Raw genomic sequence first — 16,848 nt, forward strand, 5'->3', positions numbered from 1 at the left:
TTTAGAGTTCCATTGATCCTTTCAACTAAATCGTTTGTCTCCCCACACATTTTACCCCACACATCTGCCATAATTCACCACATAACTGGGACATAAAATATGACTCAAAGTCTGAGCTCTCCTCTGGAAAACCTATTCATCTGAATACAGTGAACAGAGCCCTACCCACTGTTTCAGCCTCTGTATTAGAATAGGCAACTGCCTCTGGGTATCTAGTGGCAAAGTACACTTCTACCAATATACATCTCTTTCCTATTGGCGTTGGCCAGGTCATTGGCCCAACTACATCCATGAGAGAGCATAAGCATGAGAATGACTCTATAGCCTGGTGATTAGAGTACTCACTCAGGATGTGAGTGACCCACAAACCAGTTCCCTTGCTTGAATGGCTTTTTAATTATTTATATTATTCACAGTGCCACAGCTTCCATAGGAGAGATTGAAGGATTTCCCACATTGGAATATCCCATGTACCAATGATTACAGCACTCTCCAGAGAGGTGGCAGATTACGTCGAGAGGGGACTTGAACTGGGTGTCACTAACATCCTAGGTGAGTACCTGAATCACTGGGGTAAAAGTTATTAAGAAATGTTTTACCAATACCTTTTTCCAGCAGTAAATGCATACTGCATGCTATCTTTCCTACAGAGTACCAGTTTAGTAAGTAAGTACATGTCTTCTTGACAAAACAAACACAAAAATCTTCCTTTTGAAAAGTCACCTACCCATTCTATTATGAACTGTATACACACAACTGTCAAAGAAAATACTATTTATCTTTCATAGCCACGAATCAGACACCCATCAGACTGATTCTATTCTAAACCAAAAATGCTTTTAAGGAAACCTGTCTTTTCCTTTGTTCTCTGGGACCAATACAGCTCATACCAAATTTCTGTCAAATGCATACCCACGCTCCAGGATGTAGATAAATTAAAAAGTGCTAAACTTGAGATGACATATCTATAACTATATAATTAAGTCATTACAAAGAAAAAGAAGTTTTCTTTTTACTGAAATAACTTTAAAAGGAAAGTGTGTTGACTTCAAGTGTTCCCATGTTTAAACCAGTAACAAGAACAGGTACAAGTCAGGAAAAAATATTGTACTATCTATGAGCTTTCAGTCCTCAAAATTATTTTTAAAGATTTGCACACATCTACGCCTAAAAATGAGATTTTATGGCCAAGAAATTTGTTTAAGGAGTCTAATTTAATTGTTGGTCCAATCAATATATAATACTGTATTCCTTCTCCCTTTTTCCTTGAGGATTATTACAGTTGCAATCATTTTGTCTGTCTCACATTGTATGTACTTCCAATGATTCAAATCAGTGTTTGTGTAAAATATCCTGCTAGTAACATATCACAATATAGTGCTGTCGATGCAGCATAAGGTGTTTCCAGGCTGTGGTTCTGCCCTCCCACATCTACAAAACACACTGACTGGAGGGCACTTGAATCTATTTTATGTTCCACAGTTAATAAGGAATAAATAGCGTGATGATGAGTGCAATTATGAGAACCTATATAGAAAACTGGCATTTTCTTAGTCTCATGAACATTGGTACAATTCATACCAAAGGTGATATAGTTTTTGAAAATGGCAGAAAGAGAAGAAATATGTACTGATAGGGGATTGTAAATCATCTTCTAAAATGCTATAGCACTAGTATTTCATACGAAGAACTATGCTAAAAGCACATTAGGATTGCATAGTTAAACACCCAGACATCAAAAATTGCCAGAATTAAACATGCATGTGCAATCTACCACTTTGTGCATTTACATTATGATACTTAAGGTTCTCTGTGAACCTTACAAGTTCTGTAGCAGGAAAAGAGGTCTTTTTCAGATAACCCACTAGGCTTTGTGATTTCTGCAGACAATCTCACGTGGAACAGGCATCGCTATAAAAGACAGTGCTACCTAATAACTGCCCCCATGACAAATGGGCCGATGATGTCATTATTTATGAAGTCTGAAAGGCCCCAAGGCCCCCAAACAGCAGTTCCTAGGATGTCCTCTTCCCTTTTAAGTCCACTGTCATAATTAGAGCTAGGAAAATAATGGATTTTGGTTCAGTGGCAATTAAAATAATATATTTAATAAAATAAACAATAATAAATAATAATCATTATAATTTTTATTACTTTCAGGTCAAATAAAAAGGAATATTTACTAGAATTTTCAGTGAATTGCTTTGATTTTTTGAACTTTTTTAATGGAAACAACTAGGCAAAATTAACATTAATTCACAAACTGTTTTGGTGTCACAGAATCCACATTTTTTGTCAAAAAGTTTCAGTCTAAAACTTTCACCAAGCTCCAGTCATAACAGAAGATGACCATCAGCCACCCAAGAGATTAATGCCCCGAGTTTGGGATATTAACAAATTATATAAAAGAAACAAAGGTGATTTCAGTTTGACACCAGAAAGTCTTTGTGTATGTCATGTTTATTACCTCTTATTGAACTTTCCGTATGATTTTTTTTTATATTCTTTTTTCATAATTTTAAGTGCTGGTTGGAGAAGGCTGCAATTTTTTTTGTCTAGATTTAAAAACACATGCATGACAGAAATTTTCAAGAACGATATTCCTTTTAAAACATAAAAGTGATACAGTAATGCGTTATATCTCCACTTATAAATACAGTAATTCCTCACTTAATGTTGTAGTTATGTTCCTGAAAACTGTGACTTTATGTGAAATGATATTAAGTGAATCCAATTTCCCCATAAGAACTAATGTAAATAGGCGGGATTGGGTTCCAGAGGAATTTTTCACCAGACAAAAGACATTATGTACATATACAGTATAAGTTTTAAACAATTTTAAACAAACAAACAAACAGTTTAAACAAACAAACAAACAGTACACAGCAATGAATGACAGTGAAGCTTGGTTGAGGTGGTGGAGTCAGAGGGTGGAATATTTCCCAGGAAATGCCTTGCTGAAAAATGATGAACTAGCACTCGCTGAGCCCTCAAGGGTTAATACGCTGTTGTTAACACTCTACAAGGCTGTATGGACTGAAGCAGGAGGGAGGAAACACAACAGACGCAGGGCAGATGCTGCAAACACTTCCCTGCAAAAACTAAACATGATGATGAGCCCACGCTCTCCAGCTGGAGCGCAACATGCCCTCCTCCTGACAGCACATGCAGGGCTGCACAGGTGCTGATGTTCCAAAGTGCTGGGGGGTGCACGCCTGAGTGAGAGAGAGAAGAACATACATTGCCCCTTTAAGTACGCTGACGCCACTTCAATTATGCTGCCTTTTTAAGCAGATCAGCCAGTTCAGACAGGAAGCAACAGCATCCAGCAAGCTTCCTCCTGTCTGTTCCTGAGCCCTGTCCCCCTCCTCCACTTTGCGGAGAGGGAGTACGGAGTGTGGGGAGGGGCAAGGGGATATCCTGATAGCATTCCTCTCCCTTGCACCCCAGCAAGCAGGAAGCTCCCCGGAGCAGTTGCAAGGCAGAGGGCAGGGCAGAAGCAGGACAGCAGTGGGGGGAGGGACAGCTGAACAGCTCCTGGGCAGCTACCGAGCCACATACTTTACAGAGAATTTAGGGGAGCTGATGTTCTATTCCCCACAAGAATTCCAGAGAATCCTGCAAGCAGTGGACAAAGCAGGCAGCTGCCAAATGACATTATAGGGGAGCATTGCGCAACTTTAAATGAGCTTGTTTCCTAACAGATTACCAATATATCAACGTTAAGTGAGGAGTTACTGTATATTAAAAAGACTCAGGTCTATCACCTCAACAGCTCTCCCTCCCATCACTACAGAGTTTTACTGCATAAGTTGACTGTTTATTGTGAAGGAAACACGGCTCAAAGTAAAACAAAACAAAAAGGATATACCAGTCTATGCACAGTCTACGAGTTCTTTAGGAAAGATAGTATTAATGTAGGTGAATAATACAATTAGTGCTCCTAAAAAGTGACTCTTGGACCTAGTAAAATATTTCCTTCTTTATTCATAAGTACAGAACTTTGGGATGGTAGTACAAGGGAGATTCAGATATAAATCCTGTTAGATACCCAAGTAAACATGTATGCTGTAGACCCACTTCTCATTGGGATAAAGTACAAACACAGTACAGTCTTGAATCATTTTCAAACAACTTAGAGAAAGGAAAAACCTTTAAAGAGTCCAATATAAAATGATGGTATAATATGTCACAAATATTTCTCTGTAAACTCTTCCCCATCCATACTTATTATTGGTGTCTAAGTACCGGTATTGCTTTCTGCTCAATCTTTAGTGATTTTCTATAGAAAATAATGTTTTTGTTCTTTTCTTTCTCTTTTGTGACAACTGATAGAAAGAGAAATATAATGAGATTAAAGGAATCTTTCTACTGGTTCTCTCAGGTATATTACTACAAAAACAGCCACAAATAATACAGGAAATTTATATTAGAATGAGAAAAAAACTACGTATGAGCGATTAAAATGAAATACTTTTCTGTGCTCAGTTGCACATGATGAAACATTATAATGAAAGCTTAGCTCTACTCCACCCATATCTCCTATTAGTAGAACAAATATCTGGAGGGTGATATATTTTCACCTGAATGGACAATATGGATTTGCACATATCATTAGTCTGGTCAGGAGATGTTAAGCTGGGAAAAAAAGAAAAAGTTGAAGTGCTTGCTTGAGGAGGTGTGGACTGTACAACTGAAACACCCATTTCTTTCTGTATATAAAGGCTAAAAGTGCTCTCTTAGCTACCCTGTTCTGTTTCATCTACTTGTTACACTAGATCAGGGCAACTTGAACACGATGGCTCTTTTTGTGCGTGCAGGGGGAGGATCTCAGCAATTTTCGTCCCGGAGTGGTCTTAGTGGGGGATCTGTAAGAATATCTAGTTCCAGTGGTGCAGGAGGCTTTGGTGTTGCTTCTCTGCTTGGTTCTAGTTCTGGCTTTAGTGGAGGTTTCGGTAGTAGTAGCTTGGGGGGAGGCTTGGTTGGTAGCTTTGGTGGCAGCCCAGGTGGTGGCTTTGGAGGTAGCTTTGGTGGAGGTTTAGGAGGTGGCTTTGGTAGCAGCTCAGGTGCTGGTTTTGGTGGAGGTTTAGGAGGTGGTTTTGGTAGCAGCGCAGGCGCTGGTTTTGGAGGTGGCTTTGGTGCTGGCAGTGGTGGTGATGGTGGCCTTCTCTCTGGCATGGAAAAGGAAACCATGCAGAACCTGAATGACCGTCTGGCTGCCTACTTAACCAAAGTACATTCTCTGGAGGAGGGTAATACTAACCTGGAGCATAAAATCCGTGAGTGGTATGAGAAAAATGGTCCTGGTGCTGGTGGCCCTGGAGCTGGCCATGATTATAGTAAATATTACCCAATAATTGAAGACCTTAGGAATAAGGTAAAAAAAATCACCTGTTGCATCTTTTTACAATCGAAATTCACCTAATATTGTCCGAGGTGAAAATTATAATAATTCTTTTGAGAAACTAACAGCAAATTTTCTCTATGATACTGTTGTTTGTAATGACCATCTATCATATTGTGCTGATACTAAGAACATTTTTGTTGTAGTTCAGATAACAGCAAATTTATTGTAATTGTGTAGCAAAATCCCTTTTGATGATGTGAACTCACCAGGCCTTATCTGAATTAAAGAGAAGGTAGAGATAAAATTAACTAATACTAACTCAGATTATTACTTTTCTTCTTGATATTTAAAAAGAAGTTTTCATGTTAATACCCTTCATACTTCTTTCACCCCATACATTCTTTCATCCTATTCATTCTGCAACAAAGAGACTGAAAAGCTACTTTAGAGCCCATGAGACAGATATTCACTGGCATAAATTGGTTGCTTATTTATATTAGGCAAGAATCTGGTCCTAAATATTTTAGTTATATATTATACAAGAGTCTAATAAATGTCCCTTGCATAACTATATTACTAAATACATTGAACAGTAAGTCTATCAGGTTATAGAATCACTTTCTGGGCATCCTGCTTGTCTTTCCAGATAATTAACGCCACTATTGATAATGCCAGGATCGTTTTGCAGATTGATAATGGCAGACTGGCTGCTGATGACTTCAGACTGAAGTAAGCAGAGAGTACTATTATGAAACCCATTATAAATGTTTTATTTAAAAATTCCAAATCGATTCAGTGATTTTCAGGTATTTATCTTAGAAAATGTAAATGAAACATTATTGTACAATTTAATAACAGTCATAATCATAATACATTGGTTTTGAAGTGGTAGTAAAAGATATAACTATTTAGTAAAAAACAGTTGTTATTTTTATTTGTATGTTACACTGATCCCATTCATGGTATAAAAACCTGGTTTATCATTTCTGTTAAGATATGAGAATGAAGCAGCCCTTCGCCAGAGTGTGGAGGCCGATATTAATGGCTTACGCCAAGTTCTGGACGAACTGACCCTGTGCAGGTCTGACCTGGAGGCGCAGCTTGAGTGCCTGAAGGAAGAGCTGTGTTGTCTGAAGAAGAACCATGAGGAGGTAGACAGATTTTTTGCTTTAGTATTGCAGTTTTCTCATAAATTGATTAATAGTAAAACTCAAAATGTACTAGAAAAAAGGAGATGAGATGTGCAATGTCCGTCTTTTCTCTGACTTTTTTTTAATCCTGAGAAAGAGCTCTTTTTGTTGTTGGGCTTTTTTGTTTGTTTTTAATCAGTTCAGTGAAGGAATTGGGGGAGAGAGACACCGGAAGAGGCAGATAATGAGACAAACTGTGAGCACTTAATGGTGCTAGTATTACTGGTTTTCTCAGATTCACCTCCAGTAATATAATAAGCAATTTTCCCAAGAGTATATGCTTTGTATAAGGCCTCTTTGTGTAGGTACAACAGATATTTTTGCCACACCCATCTTGGTCTAACTACTTTATTGAAAAAGGATTAAACAGGCTTGGATCTGCCATGGAAGAATGGAAAAAAGCTTCAGACTGCATCTTTTGATTACTTTTCTGTGCTTTAAAAAAACATCAGGTGCAAAAGCCCCTTAAAAAGCACAAGCATGTTATTTTATGTTTAGTTTTGGTTTTGCAAAGTTCAGTTATTTACCTTTTGCCTTTGGGTAGGCAGCAACATGTTTTCTTTCCAGCTGCTCCTGAGTTTCTGGGTTTATTTTGGAAATGTACAGGACACTGAGCTGTGAGCATATTTGCTTCCACTAGTATGCAACACATTTTTAACTCTTGCTATCACTTCATCACAACAGCTCTTCTTAGTTTTTTGTCAGTCTATTCTGTGATGAATGAAATGAAACTGATTTGCATGATCTTTTCATATTCTTTTACAAAGTATCATGAAAATCAGCCAGATGTATTATTTTGATACAATGGATGTTTACATGCATTTTCAACACATGTGGCAAAACTGTATGAAATATAAAATAATGTATGAAAAAATATTTTTCCCACCACGGGTAAGTTTTCTCTCAAGTTGAAAGCTAATACTGAAATGAACCAGAGGAACCTGTGAAGTCAATTAAACTAGTACCCTATCTTTCCCTTCAGTGATTTTTTACTAATAGCCTAGGACACTGGGTGGCGAAGAGATGACTTCTCTGTAATTTAGAAATGTCCAAAAAGATGTAAAAATTGAAATGGCAAGATTGTAGATATGAATTGCTGAGGTTGCTGTGATACAGTGAAAAGAAATTCATATTTAAAATAGAGGAAATTTAACAGCAGAGATAGTGGTAGATTAGTTTAGACTAGGAAGGTTTAATATTGAATTAAAGTGATCTTGAATTATACACTTTTCTTTATACATAATTTAGAGCTGATCATTTTGTTCATTATTATACTGAAACACCTTTATTTCCTTTTATCCTTCTAGGAACTTCAAGGTTTCCAAGGTAATGCCACTGGCCAAGTCAGTGTTGAAATGGATGCTGCTCCAGGCATTGATCTGACCAAGCTTCTGAATGACATGAGAGGACAGTATGAAGTCATTGCTGAACAGAACCGTAAAGAGGCAGAAGCATGGTTCAATGAAAAAGTAAACATTTTAGAACTAACAAATTCAGCCAAACACAGTTAAATATAGGAAAAACATTTGTAGTAGCTGAATTACATTCTATTTTTCCTTGACATTTCAGAGCATGGAACTGAAAAGGGAAATCTCCACCAACACTGAACAGCTTCAGTCAGGAAAAAGTGAAATCACAGATCTAAGACGCATTCTTCAGGGCTTGGAAATTGAACTACAATCTCAACTTGCCATGGTATGCTCACAGACAGCTGCTACTCAGGGTAGCGTTTCCTATTTCAGATATACTGCTATTTAAGATTAACGTTTAAGTATCCCAGGAAACTCTGTGTTCTTTTTACTCCATAAACTCCAGTAATATCTGGAACACCTGAATTGCAAGTAATGCATTATAAATCAAATACATTGTTATGACTGGGTACGGCAAAAAATAGGATTACATATTAAATAAGAAGCCAAAGCAGGAATTTTACAAATAAATATTTCATTCTAAGAAGAATGTTTTTAATTATTTCACTATACACAATGAGAAAATACCACTTCTCTCCATCATTTTAGCCCACTTTTCTTCCTAATTATTAAATTGTTTTCTTCTCCCCATTCATAGACTACATTTAATCAGTAACAACTTTTTATGCAGAAAAAATCCCTTGAAGACACATTGGCAGAAACAGAAGCAAGTTACTGTGCTCAACTCTCACAAATACAGCTTCAGATTGGGAATCTGGAGTCCCAGCTTTTCCAGGTCAGGGCTGATATGGAGCGCCAGAATGCACAGTATCAGCAACTCCTGGACATCAAGACCCGGCTGGAAATGGAGATTGAGACCTACCGTCGCCTGCTAGATGGGGAGTTTGGGTAAGTAAAGAACTGAAATTGAAAACTCCCTTTTTACTCACTCCCATGGTGAATTTCACTATCTTTCAATGTGAATTTCAAGGAAGCAGGAATGGTGCACACTGGTGGCCCACAAAGCAACAGAAAGTAAGGCCTAGACATATTTCAACAATACATTCGTTGGTTGTAAAAGATCCTGTAACAATTAAAGTTATAGCTATTTTTAAATATAGAAACCATTTAAGGAGAATCAGCAATTCTATTCTATATTTAAGTCACTCCTTGAATGTGACTGGAGTTAGTGTATGTTAGCCTGAATTAGAGATACATGGAATTTCAGCAGGGCCACCCAAAGGATTCAGGGGGCCTGGGGCAAAGCGGGGGAGCTGGGGCGCTTGTACTTACCCAGCGGCATTCCAGGTCTTTGGCAGCATTTCGGCGGTGGGGGGCCCTTCAGTCACACTGCGTCTTCAGCCGCACTGAAGGTCCCCCACCGCCGAAATGCCGGCCAAAGACCCGGACTGCTGCCGGGCCAGGGCTTGTGTGGCCCTTGTGGGGTCCGGGGCCTGAAGCAAATTGCCCCACTTGCCCCCCACTCTGGGCAGCCCTGAATTTCAGGGCTTAACTAAGATATGATAGAATTAAACCTGTGTAAAAGTAATGAGACTGTTCACACAAAATTTAGTTTGTTTTGGGCCACTTCATTCCAGAAATTTTGTTTTTCATGGCGTTCCTGCAAAATTACCAGACCAATGACTTAAGAAAATGTTGAAGTAGATGTAGTCATATATGTTTTTGAGGTTAAATAAATTGTCCTTTTCAACTAATACATTTGATAGTCTGGTAAGAATTGCAATCTCAGTGACTAATCGAAGCAGGATAATATTATGATTTTTTTAAAAGTAAAGTTCTCACCCATGATGCTGATGATTTCAGTATTTTAAAAAAGAAGAAACCAGAGAGAACTTATTCCTGACTCATCCAGGATTTAAAAAAAACAAAAACAAAAAAACTGGCTGCTCTATACTCCTGATCCTAACAACTATTTTGTGACATTGTGTATCTGTGATTTCTTTGCAGAAATGGATTTGCTGGGGGACAAGGAGGTTCATTTGAAAGTTCATCTTTGACAGGTTCCAAATCACAAACACAATCACTGGATTCTTCTAATGGTGAGTTGAGTTTCCTGGGATAATATTTATTTTTGCAAGTTACCATTGACCCTGAGCATTTAACTTCATCTGATGATTAGATTTGTGTGTATATACTACTAAGTGCTGTGAACTGTAGATGTAAAATTGTTGTTAATGTTTGTATGGGGGAGGAAATACCCAGTTAAAATGATTTTATAGAACAATTGCTGTAACTAAATTAGTAAATGCCATTCTGTTCCACTATACTGTAAAATTCATCATGACAAGAAACTTTAATCTTTAATTTTAAAAGGATTAAGGACATATCTGTGTGTTTAATTCTGCTTTATAACTTTAATTGATGGAGTCTGATGTCAATGTCAGTGTCAACGTACGAAGATTCAGCAAACACACACATATATGCGAGGTCACACCAATATGAGAACCACAAACACAGTTATATGTGGGACAGAAAAGCCCGTTCTTGACTATTGCAAGCTGTTATATCCTTGCTTTGTGATTCCCGTGTTTTTCATATAAGCTGTTAATGTGTCTTGCTTCAAAGCAGTGAATGGCGACATAACTGTTGCTTCCTAGTTGCTGGGGTCATCCCAACATGTTTTCAAGTTTGACTTTCAGTATATCCTTATATTGTTTGTTCTGGACACCATGAGACTGGGTGCCTTGCTTTAGCTGACTATAAAAATATGGCATTGGCTTTTCTCAAGTTGGCCATACGAACTAAATGCCTAGTCCAAAGCAGCTGAACTGAGGCCTGGTCTACACTACGCTGTTAAATTGATTTTAACAGCGTTAAATCGATTTAACGCTGCACCCGTCCACACTAGACTGCTCTTTATATCGATTTAAAGGGCTCTTTAAATTGATTTCTGTACTCCTACAAAATGAGAGGAGTAACGCTAAAATTGATATTACTATATTGGATTAGGGTTAGTGTGGACGCAAATCGATGTTATTGGCCTCATTATTTTACAGTAGCTACCCACAGTGCACCACTCCAGAAATCGATGCTAGCCTCGGACCATGGACGCACACTACCGAATTAATGTGCCTGGTGTGGTCGCATGCAATCGACTTTATACTATCTGTTTTATAAAACCGGTTTATGTTAATTCGAAATTATCCTGTAGTGTAGACGTAGCCTGAGTGTGCTCTGAATGACACACATCCAACAATGATTAAGGAATTTGATATTGGGAATCCTGTCATACCATTTGACCCTGCAAACAGATCAAAGACAGAGGATATGTAATTGATCAAGTTTCTTAATGTGGTGACAATATGTTGTCCATGTCTCACAAGCATATGGAAGCACTGTAAGTACAGCTGCCCAATAGACATTTACCTTTGTGCTTATTTTGACATCCCTGTCATTCCTTAGGCAGCATTCCAAATTCCATTCCGCATTTGGAGGTTTTTTTTAATAACATTAATACTTTCATAAACTAACTCTTTTTTATTAATGTTTAGATCCAACCAAAACCAGAAAGATCAAAACAATTGTTGAGGAGGTGGTGGATGGTAAAGTTGTCTCATCCCATGTAAAGGAAGTTGAAGAGAAGATATAAGCAACAGCATGACATTGCAGAGAATCCAGTCATTAGATTGTGTCTTTGACAAGCATCCCAATGAAGAGACATAACTTTAGGCTCTCTATTCTTTTGTTTGAAGAGATGAGTACATGTTGCCTTCTTTTTCTTTTGATTTTATTAGGATTCTTTTATATAAAACTAAAATGCATTTCTGAATCTCTGAAGTTTGGTAATGTAATAAACATTCTGTTTCAAATTATACTTTATTACTTTTCAAAATTACTTTTATTACTTTCACCATTCAAATCCAGCTATTTTTATGTCATTAGTAAATACCTGAAAAAAACAGATTTCTAGTGTACATGTTCAATTTTCAGTTGATTATTATACAGTAGGCTTTTTATCTGTAATTTTGATAAGTGAATAATATAATTACTCTGCTATTCTAAACTCCATATACAGTTTTTGACCAATAGAAAAGGAATAAACAAGCTTTTAAAATATGAGTACTCTTTGGGATGTGCTATCAGAACTTTAGAACTGTAGTTACTGACCATATACTTTTTCCTGCTCAGTACCTTGCTTTATCATACAGTTTGTGCAGGGCTGGCTCCAGGCACCAGCCAAGCAAGCTTGTGCTGGGGGCGGCAGATTCTAAGGGGCGGCTTCCGTCCAATCCTAGGACTGCATGGGTGCCCTATATATACATATTTTTTTTTGCTTTGCATCCGGGTCCAGCCACCCGGCACCGAGGGTTTTTTGGCTTTTTTTTTCCTTTGCCTCTGGGTCCAGCCACCCTGCACCCAGGGTTTTAGGGTTTTTTTTTGCTTTGCCTCCGTGTCTGGCCACCCTGCACCCAGGGGTTTGGGGTTGTTTTTTTGCTTTGCTTCTGGGTCTGGCTGCCCTGCGCCCTGTTTTATTTATTTATTTACTTGCTTTATTTACTTGGGGCGGCAAAAAAGTCAGAGCTGGCCCTGAATTTGTGTATGTTTGTAATTTTAATCTTCATTTAAGAAAGAGTATTTGTACCTGAAACAAGAACATTACTTTCAAGCACTGTTGAAGTTTGTGATCAAAGCAGTATTTGATGGTGCACAATTTAAATACCATACTCTATAACAAATCGGAGTATCAAGATACATTTATTATGATATGTAAATACATTCTCTTGTTGCCTAATTTTTTTCCAACTGGAACCACTCAACACACTCTAGAGCACAAATGTTGTAGATGAGACTTTATTTTAAAACCTTAACCTAAACATAATACAGGAAGATTCATACTAGTGAATTTACTACTGGGGCACTAAGAACATTTAGGAAAATAAATTCCATTAATCAGTCACAATTAATTCAACATAATGCTTACAAATAAAAAACACATATGACTTAGACTGTAAGTTTGCTGGAGCGGAACTTTTTATTCTGTATTTTGTAAAGCATCACAAACATGTATTGTGGTGATATAAAATAATAATTATTACTCATAATTATTATTAATATGATTCAGCTGCTCCAATACCCCAGAATACAGGGCACATTACACTAGGGGACTCCATAACAGCAGTCAGATTTCATAAACAACTCTAAATTTTACTGAATACCCTGGAGTAGCACAACAGAAAACTGAGAAGCAGTATCAAAAGTGCCTTCATTAATGAATACGCAAGCAACTATAACAGAGCATTTACCTATAGTGTTCTGCCTAAAAGTATGATCCAGAATTAGCAAAGAATTACATGATAATGACCGAGATACTATCACGCGGAACATTCTCTAAAAGCAGTGACTTATCATGGTGTGGTGTGTGTTAAATTTGGGTGAGCATGACATAAATGGCTTGCCCCAATGCTGGGGCATGAGACGGGGACAGCCAGTGTATATGATATGGCTTTCCCCATTTACCAGCAATGGATGTTCATATTGGCAGAACCCACTGCACCTGAAATCAGAAAATGAGTGACTCATGAAAGGCAAAATTAGCCAAACTGGTACTGCCACGATGGAGAAAGACATTTAAAATAAACATTCTCTTTGCAGAATCATGCTTGTATATTTACTGAAAATGAAAAGGGTGTTTGAGAGTAGATAGATATTATACTTTGAAATGTAGATAGACTATCATAACCAATTATAAACCAGATTTTATTCTGTGATGCCATCTATTGGAGGTTCACAAAACAAATTTTTCAAATATGTTTGACTTTTTAATCACAACACTTAAGTAACTATTAAAAAGCATCTCACCTGAAACAAAGCTTTGAGACAGATTGTGAGCCACTGAACAGAATCTTACTTCTTAAATAGTCCCATTGAATTCAATGAGGCTATCTGAAAAGCATAGCTCTATCCAGATGAGGGTTCTCAATCTGGTCTGAAAATGAACAAAAATCTTAAATTTGCATGCAAGAGGAGAGGAATCGGCCATGACTTCAGTGATTTTACAGGTGTGTTCTATTGGATACCTTCACAGAACTATTATCCTTGCTACCTTTCTTCTTGATAAAGCAATTAAAACTGTCAGTATTCATTTACTAGAATACACTTCTCAGTGTCTGACCTCTCAAGTGAGATGACAGATATTTCATGACCACTGCAGGGAAATGTTTTTTCATGATTCTTAGTATAGAACAGAGCTGACGTTAATTTATTGTGAAATCCAACCCTGTGCACAAGGGCATCACAAGACTTTAAGCATTCAAAACAGCTTCAAAGTGAGATTTCAGTCGTTAATATGCCTTGTGCTGGCACTCTGCACAGGGGTGAATTTCACCCTTAAATCTTTTTTACTAGAACATAACTTATCATTCACCTTAAAATACATTCAGTACTAATTTTCTTCATTTAATTAAAAAAGGTAGTTTTTTTATATTAAGTTTATGATGTATTTCACAAATGTGTTGCTAGGCATATGAGAAAAACTTGCTAAGATAGCAGATGAAGTCTCATACAAACTGCAATACTATGCTATGCAATGTTGCAAGGAAAAGCGCATTTCTGAAGATATGTCTGTGATGGTGCATTCCATAATGTTTTTATGAAAATATGCTTTGAGTGTAAATATGATGTAGCTGGAATATGCTTCATGCAAAAGGTCTTGTGTCAGGTATTATTACAAAGCTTATGATCTACTGAGTGTGTTCATTCTATTTGTTTGCATATATTATTTCTATGTCTGGAGTTAGGAGAATAAGATATAAACTTGTATTACTGATATAAATATGTTAAGTGGAAGCCATGAAGGGTGCTTCAGAATCAATGAACTGTGAACGGGCTTGTTTACCTGCAAGCCTGCTTATGTACATGTCGAATAGCTCTTGGGTAATGAAAAATGAATTTGCTGACCCAAATGAATGGTGAGAATGTGGCTTGACAGGACCTATGTGATTATTAGCATATGACATGAATAATCTAGATGATTTTCAAAAACTTTTAGTTCTATTTAAATAATATGAAAGAACTCTTCTTGTATCCCAAGTATGTTAAACAGATTACTTCTCTTAGTATGAAGCTTTGGGAAAAAAATACCAGCAAATTAATTATCTGATGAATGTGACATTTAGAAATGACTTTTGCCAGATCTAAGAACCACCTTACCTTTATGAAAAGACAATAATGATGGAGCAGCCATCATGGCATTTAATTTACTCATCTTTCTGGCTGAAATCATGGCAATAATGAATGCCGCCTTAAGAGATAATACAAAGAACAGTCAGACAAATGTTCAAAAGGTGGTTTCATGACTGCTGATAAGACCAAATTAAGATCCCAAGGAAGGACAGAATTTTTCATAAGGAAAGATATATTAGATAACCCCTTCATACACTTTTTAACCGCATTATGCACGAACAGACATCTACCATCATCACAATATGGTAGGCTGTGATAGCTGACAAATGAATTTTCAAAGATGGGTTGGATAACCCACTCAATTAAGTGCATTATGTAAATATCCCACAATGCAACATATGGAAGCTGAGTCAGGAGAATCAGATTTTCCTCGCATCCAAACCACAAATCTGGACCTTTTCAAATAGTAAGAATACATTTTGCACAGATGAAGATCATGACTATTCAGAGTCCGATTGCCCAAGCCATCAGGTGAAGGGACTGTGGAGTCAGATGAAAGAATCCTGCCTGTTCCTGAGACAGGAGATCTGGTGACAGAGGAAGATGTATGAAGATCCAGCTGAACTGTTCAAGAAGATATGTAAACCACTGCTGACATGGCCAAGCCAGGACAATCAGAATTATTTTTGCCTTGTCTTCATGAGTCTTCCTACCACCAATGGAACGGGGATGAGGGGGGAAAGCATACAGAAGGTCTCATCTCCAGTCCAGAAGGAAAGCACCTGGCATGGACTGACTGTCCCTTCCTGCTCTCAACCAAAAGAGGCAACACTCTCTGTTTACTCCTGGGGGAATTCTGTGCCACTGCGCATGTGCAGATTTCCTTGCTTCCCCACAAAAAATGACTTTCTGATGGAGAAGCAAAGGGAAGCCACATGCAGTTGTCCCCAGCAGTATGTTTCAGGTGTCCAGGGCAGGTGGGAGAGAAGTAAATCACTGTGGGGCAGGAGGTGGGACTGGGGAAGACTTGGCTATTGCTAAGCTGCTAGTCCCAGATGGACTGGGAAGGATTGGACTTCCCCTTCTGTATGGCATCCGGGGCCAGGTCAAGTCCACCCCCAGATTTCTCCCCCAGCTGCAGGAAGCTCTGCAAGCACCACCATCACCACCACCACTTCCTGCACCCATTGCTGCTCAGCTGAAGGGGGAGGAATCCCTGTACAGGGAGCTGCTCCCCCATTTGCTCAACCCCCATGCATCCACACCCCCGCATACCCTGACCACCAGGCCAGAGCTCTTGACCCAGTTGACCCGGGTGGAGGAGGCCAATGAGTAAACCTCCTGCCAGGCCTCCACCCGCACAAGGTCACCCGGGTCCTGGACCATGAGGAACACATCATTGGCGTATAGTGACAGGACCAGCTGCAGCTCCAGCTCCTGAAGCACCAACCCCATCAACCTCCAGGAGACAGAGAAAGGGCTTAATCGCCAGAGCATACAGCTGGCCTGAGAGGGGGCACCCCTGCCGTACTCCCCGCCCAAAGCTGACCAGCTCAGTCAGGGTCCAGTTGAGCCTGACCAGACACTCCGCCTCAGCGTACAGCATCTGGAGAAAGCCCACAAACTGGGGCCCGAAGCCAAATGCCTGCAGATTGCCCAGAAGATACCCAGGTCCATCCTGTTGAATGCCTTCTCCTAGTCCAGGGACGGGAGGCCGAAATGACAGACCATCCCTACAGCCCAGCTCCAAGAGGTCCCG

At 38.6% G+C, this 16,848-nt stretch overlaps 1 protein-coding gene and 1 long non-coding RNA gene across 3 annotated transcripts in view; one reads left to right on the plus strand and one right to left on the minus strand.

Moving 5' to 3' along the window:
• LOC116829904 (uncharacterized) overlaps positions 1–16,848 on the minus strand; it is a 72,578-nt gene that overhangs the window by 9,782 nt on the left and 45,948 nt on the right. The gene's annotated exons all lie outside the window — the stretch shown is intronic.
• LOC116829885 (keratin, type I cytoskeletal 12-like) lies at positions 4,799–11,556 on the plus strand. Of its 2 annotated transcripts, none has more exons than XM_075059562.1 (8): positions 4,799–5,377; positions 5,994–6,076; positions 6,342–6,498; positions 7,845–8,006; positions 8,107–8,232; positions 8,638–8,855; positions 9,915–10,006; positions 11,459–11,556. In XM_075059562.1, exons 1-8 carry the CDS (start codon positions 4,799–4,801, stop codon positions 11,554–11,556), a joined length of 1,515 nt encoding a protein of 504 aa, XP_074915663.1. The 2 variants fall into 2 exon arrangements, with proteins under 2 accessions (XP_074915663.1, XP_032644853.1); XM_032788962.1 differs by having other exon boundaries at positions 8,638–8,849.

The sequence above is a fragment of the Chelonoidis abingdonii genome, chromosome 21 (genome assembly GCF_003597395.2).
Source record: "Chelonoidis abingdonii isolate Lonesome George chromosome 21, CheloAbing_2.0, whole genome shotgun sequence".
Lineage (NCBI taxonomy): Eukaryota > Metazoa > Chordata > Testudines > Testudinidae > Chelonoidis > Chelonoidis abingdonii.

Excerpts from the sequence above, each read along its gene's own strand:
- LOC116829885 (XM_075059562.1), top strand. The coding sequence starts at position 4,799 with ATGGCTCTTTTTGTGCGTGCAGGGGGAGGATCTCAGCAATTTTCGTCC. Across the intron at positions 8,007-8,106 it reads AAGCATGGTTCAATGAAAAA|AGCATGGAACTGAAAAGGGA; the intron begins GTAAACATTTTA and ends TTGACATTTCAG. Across the intron at positions 10,007-11,458 it reads ATCACTGGATTCTTCTAATG|ATCCAACCAAAACCAGAAAG; the intron begins GTGAGTTGAGTT and ends ATTAATGTTTAG.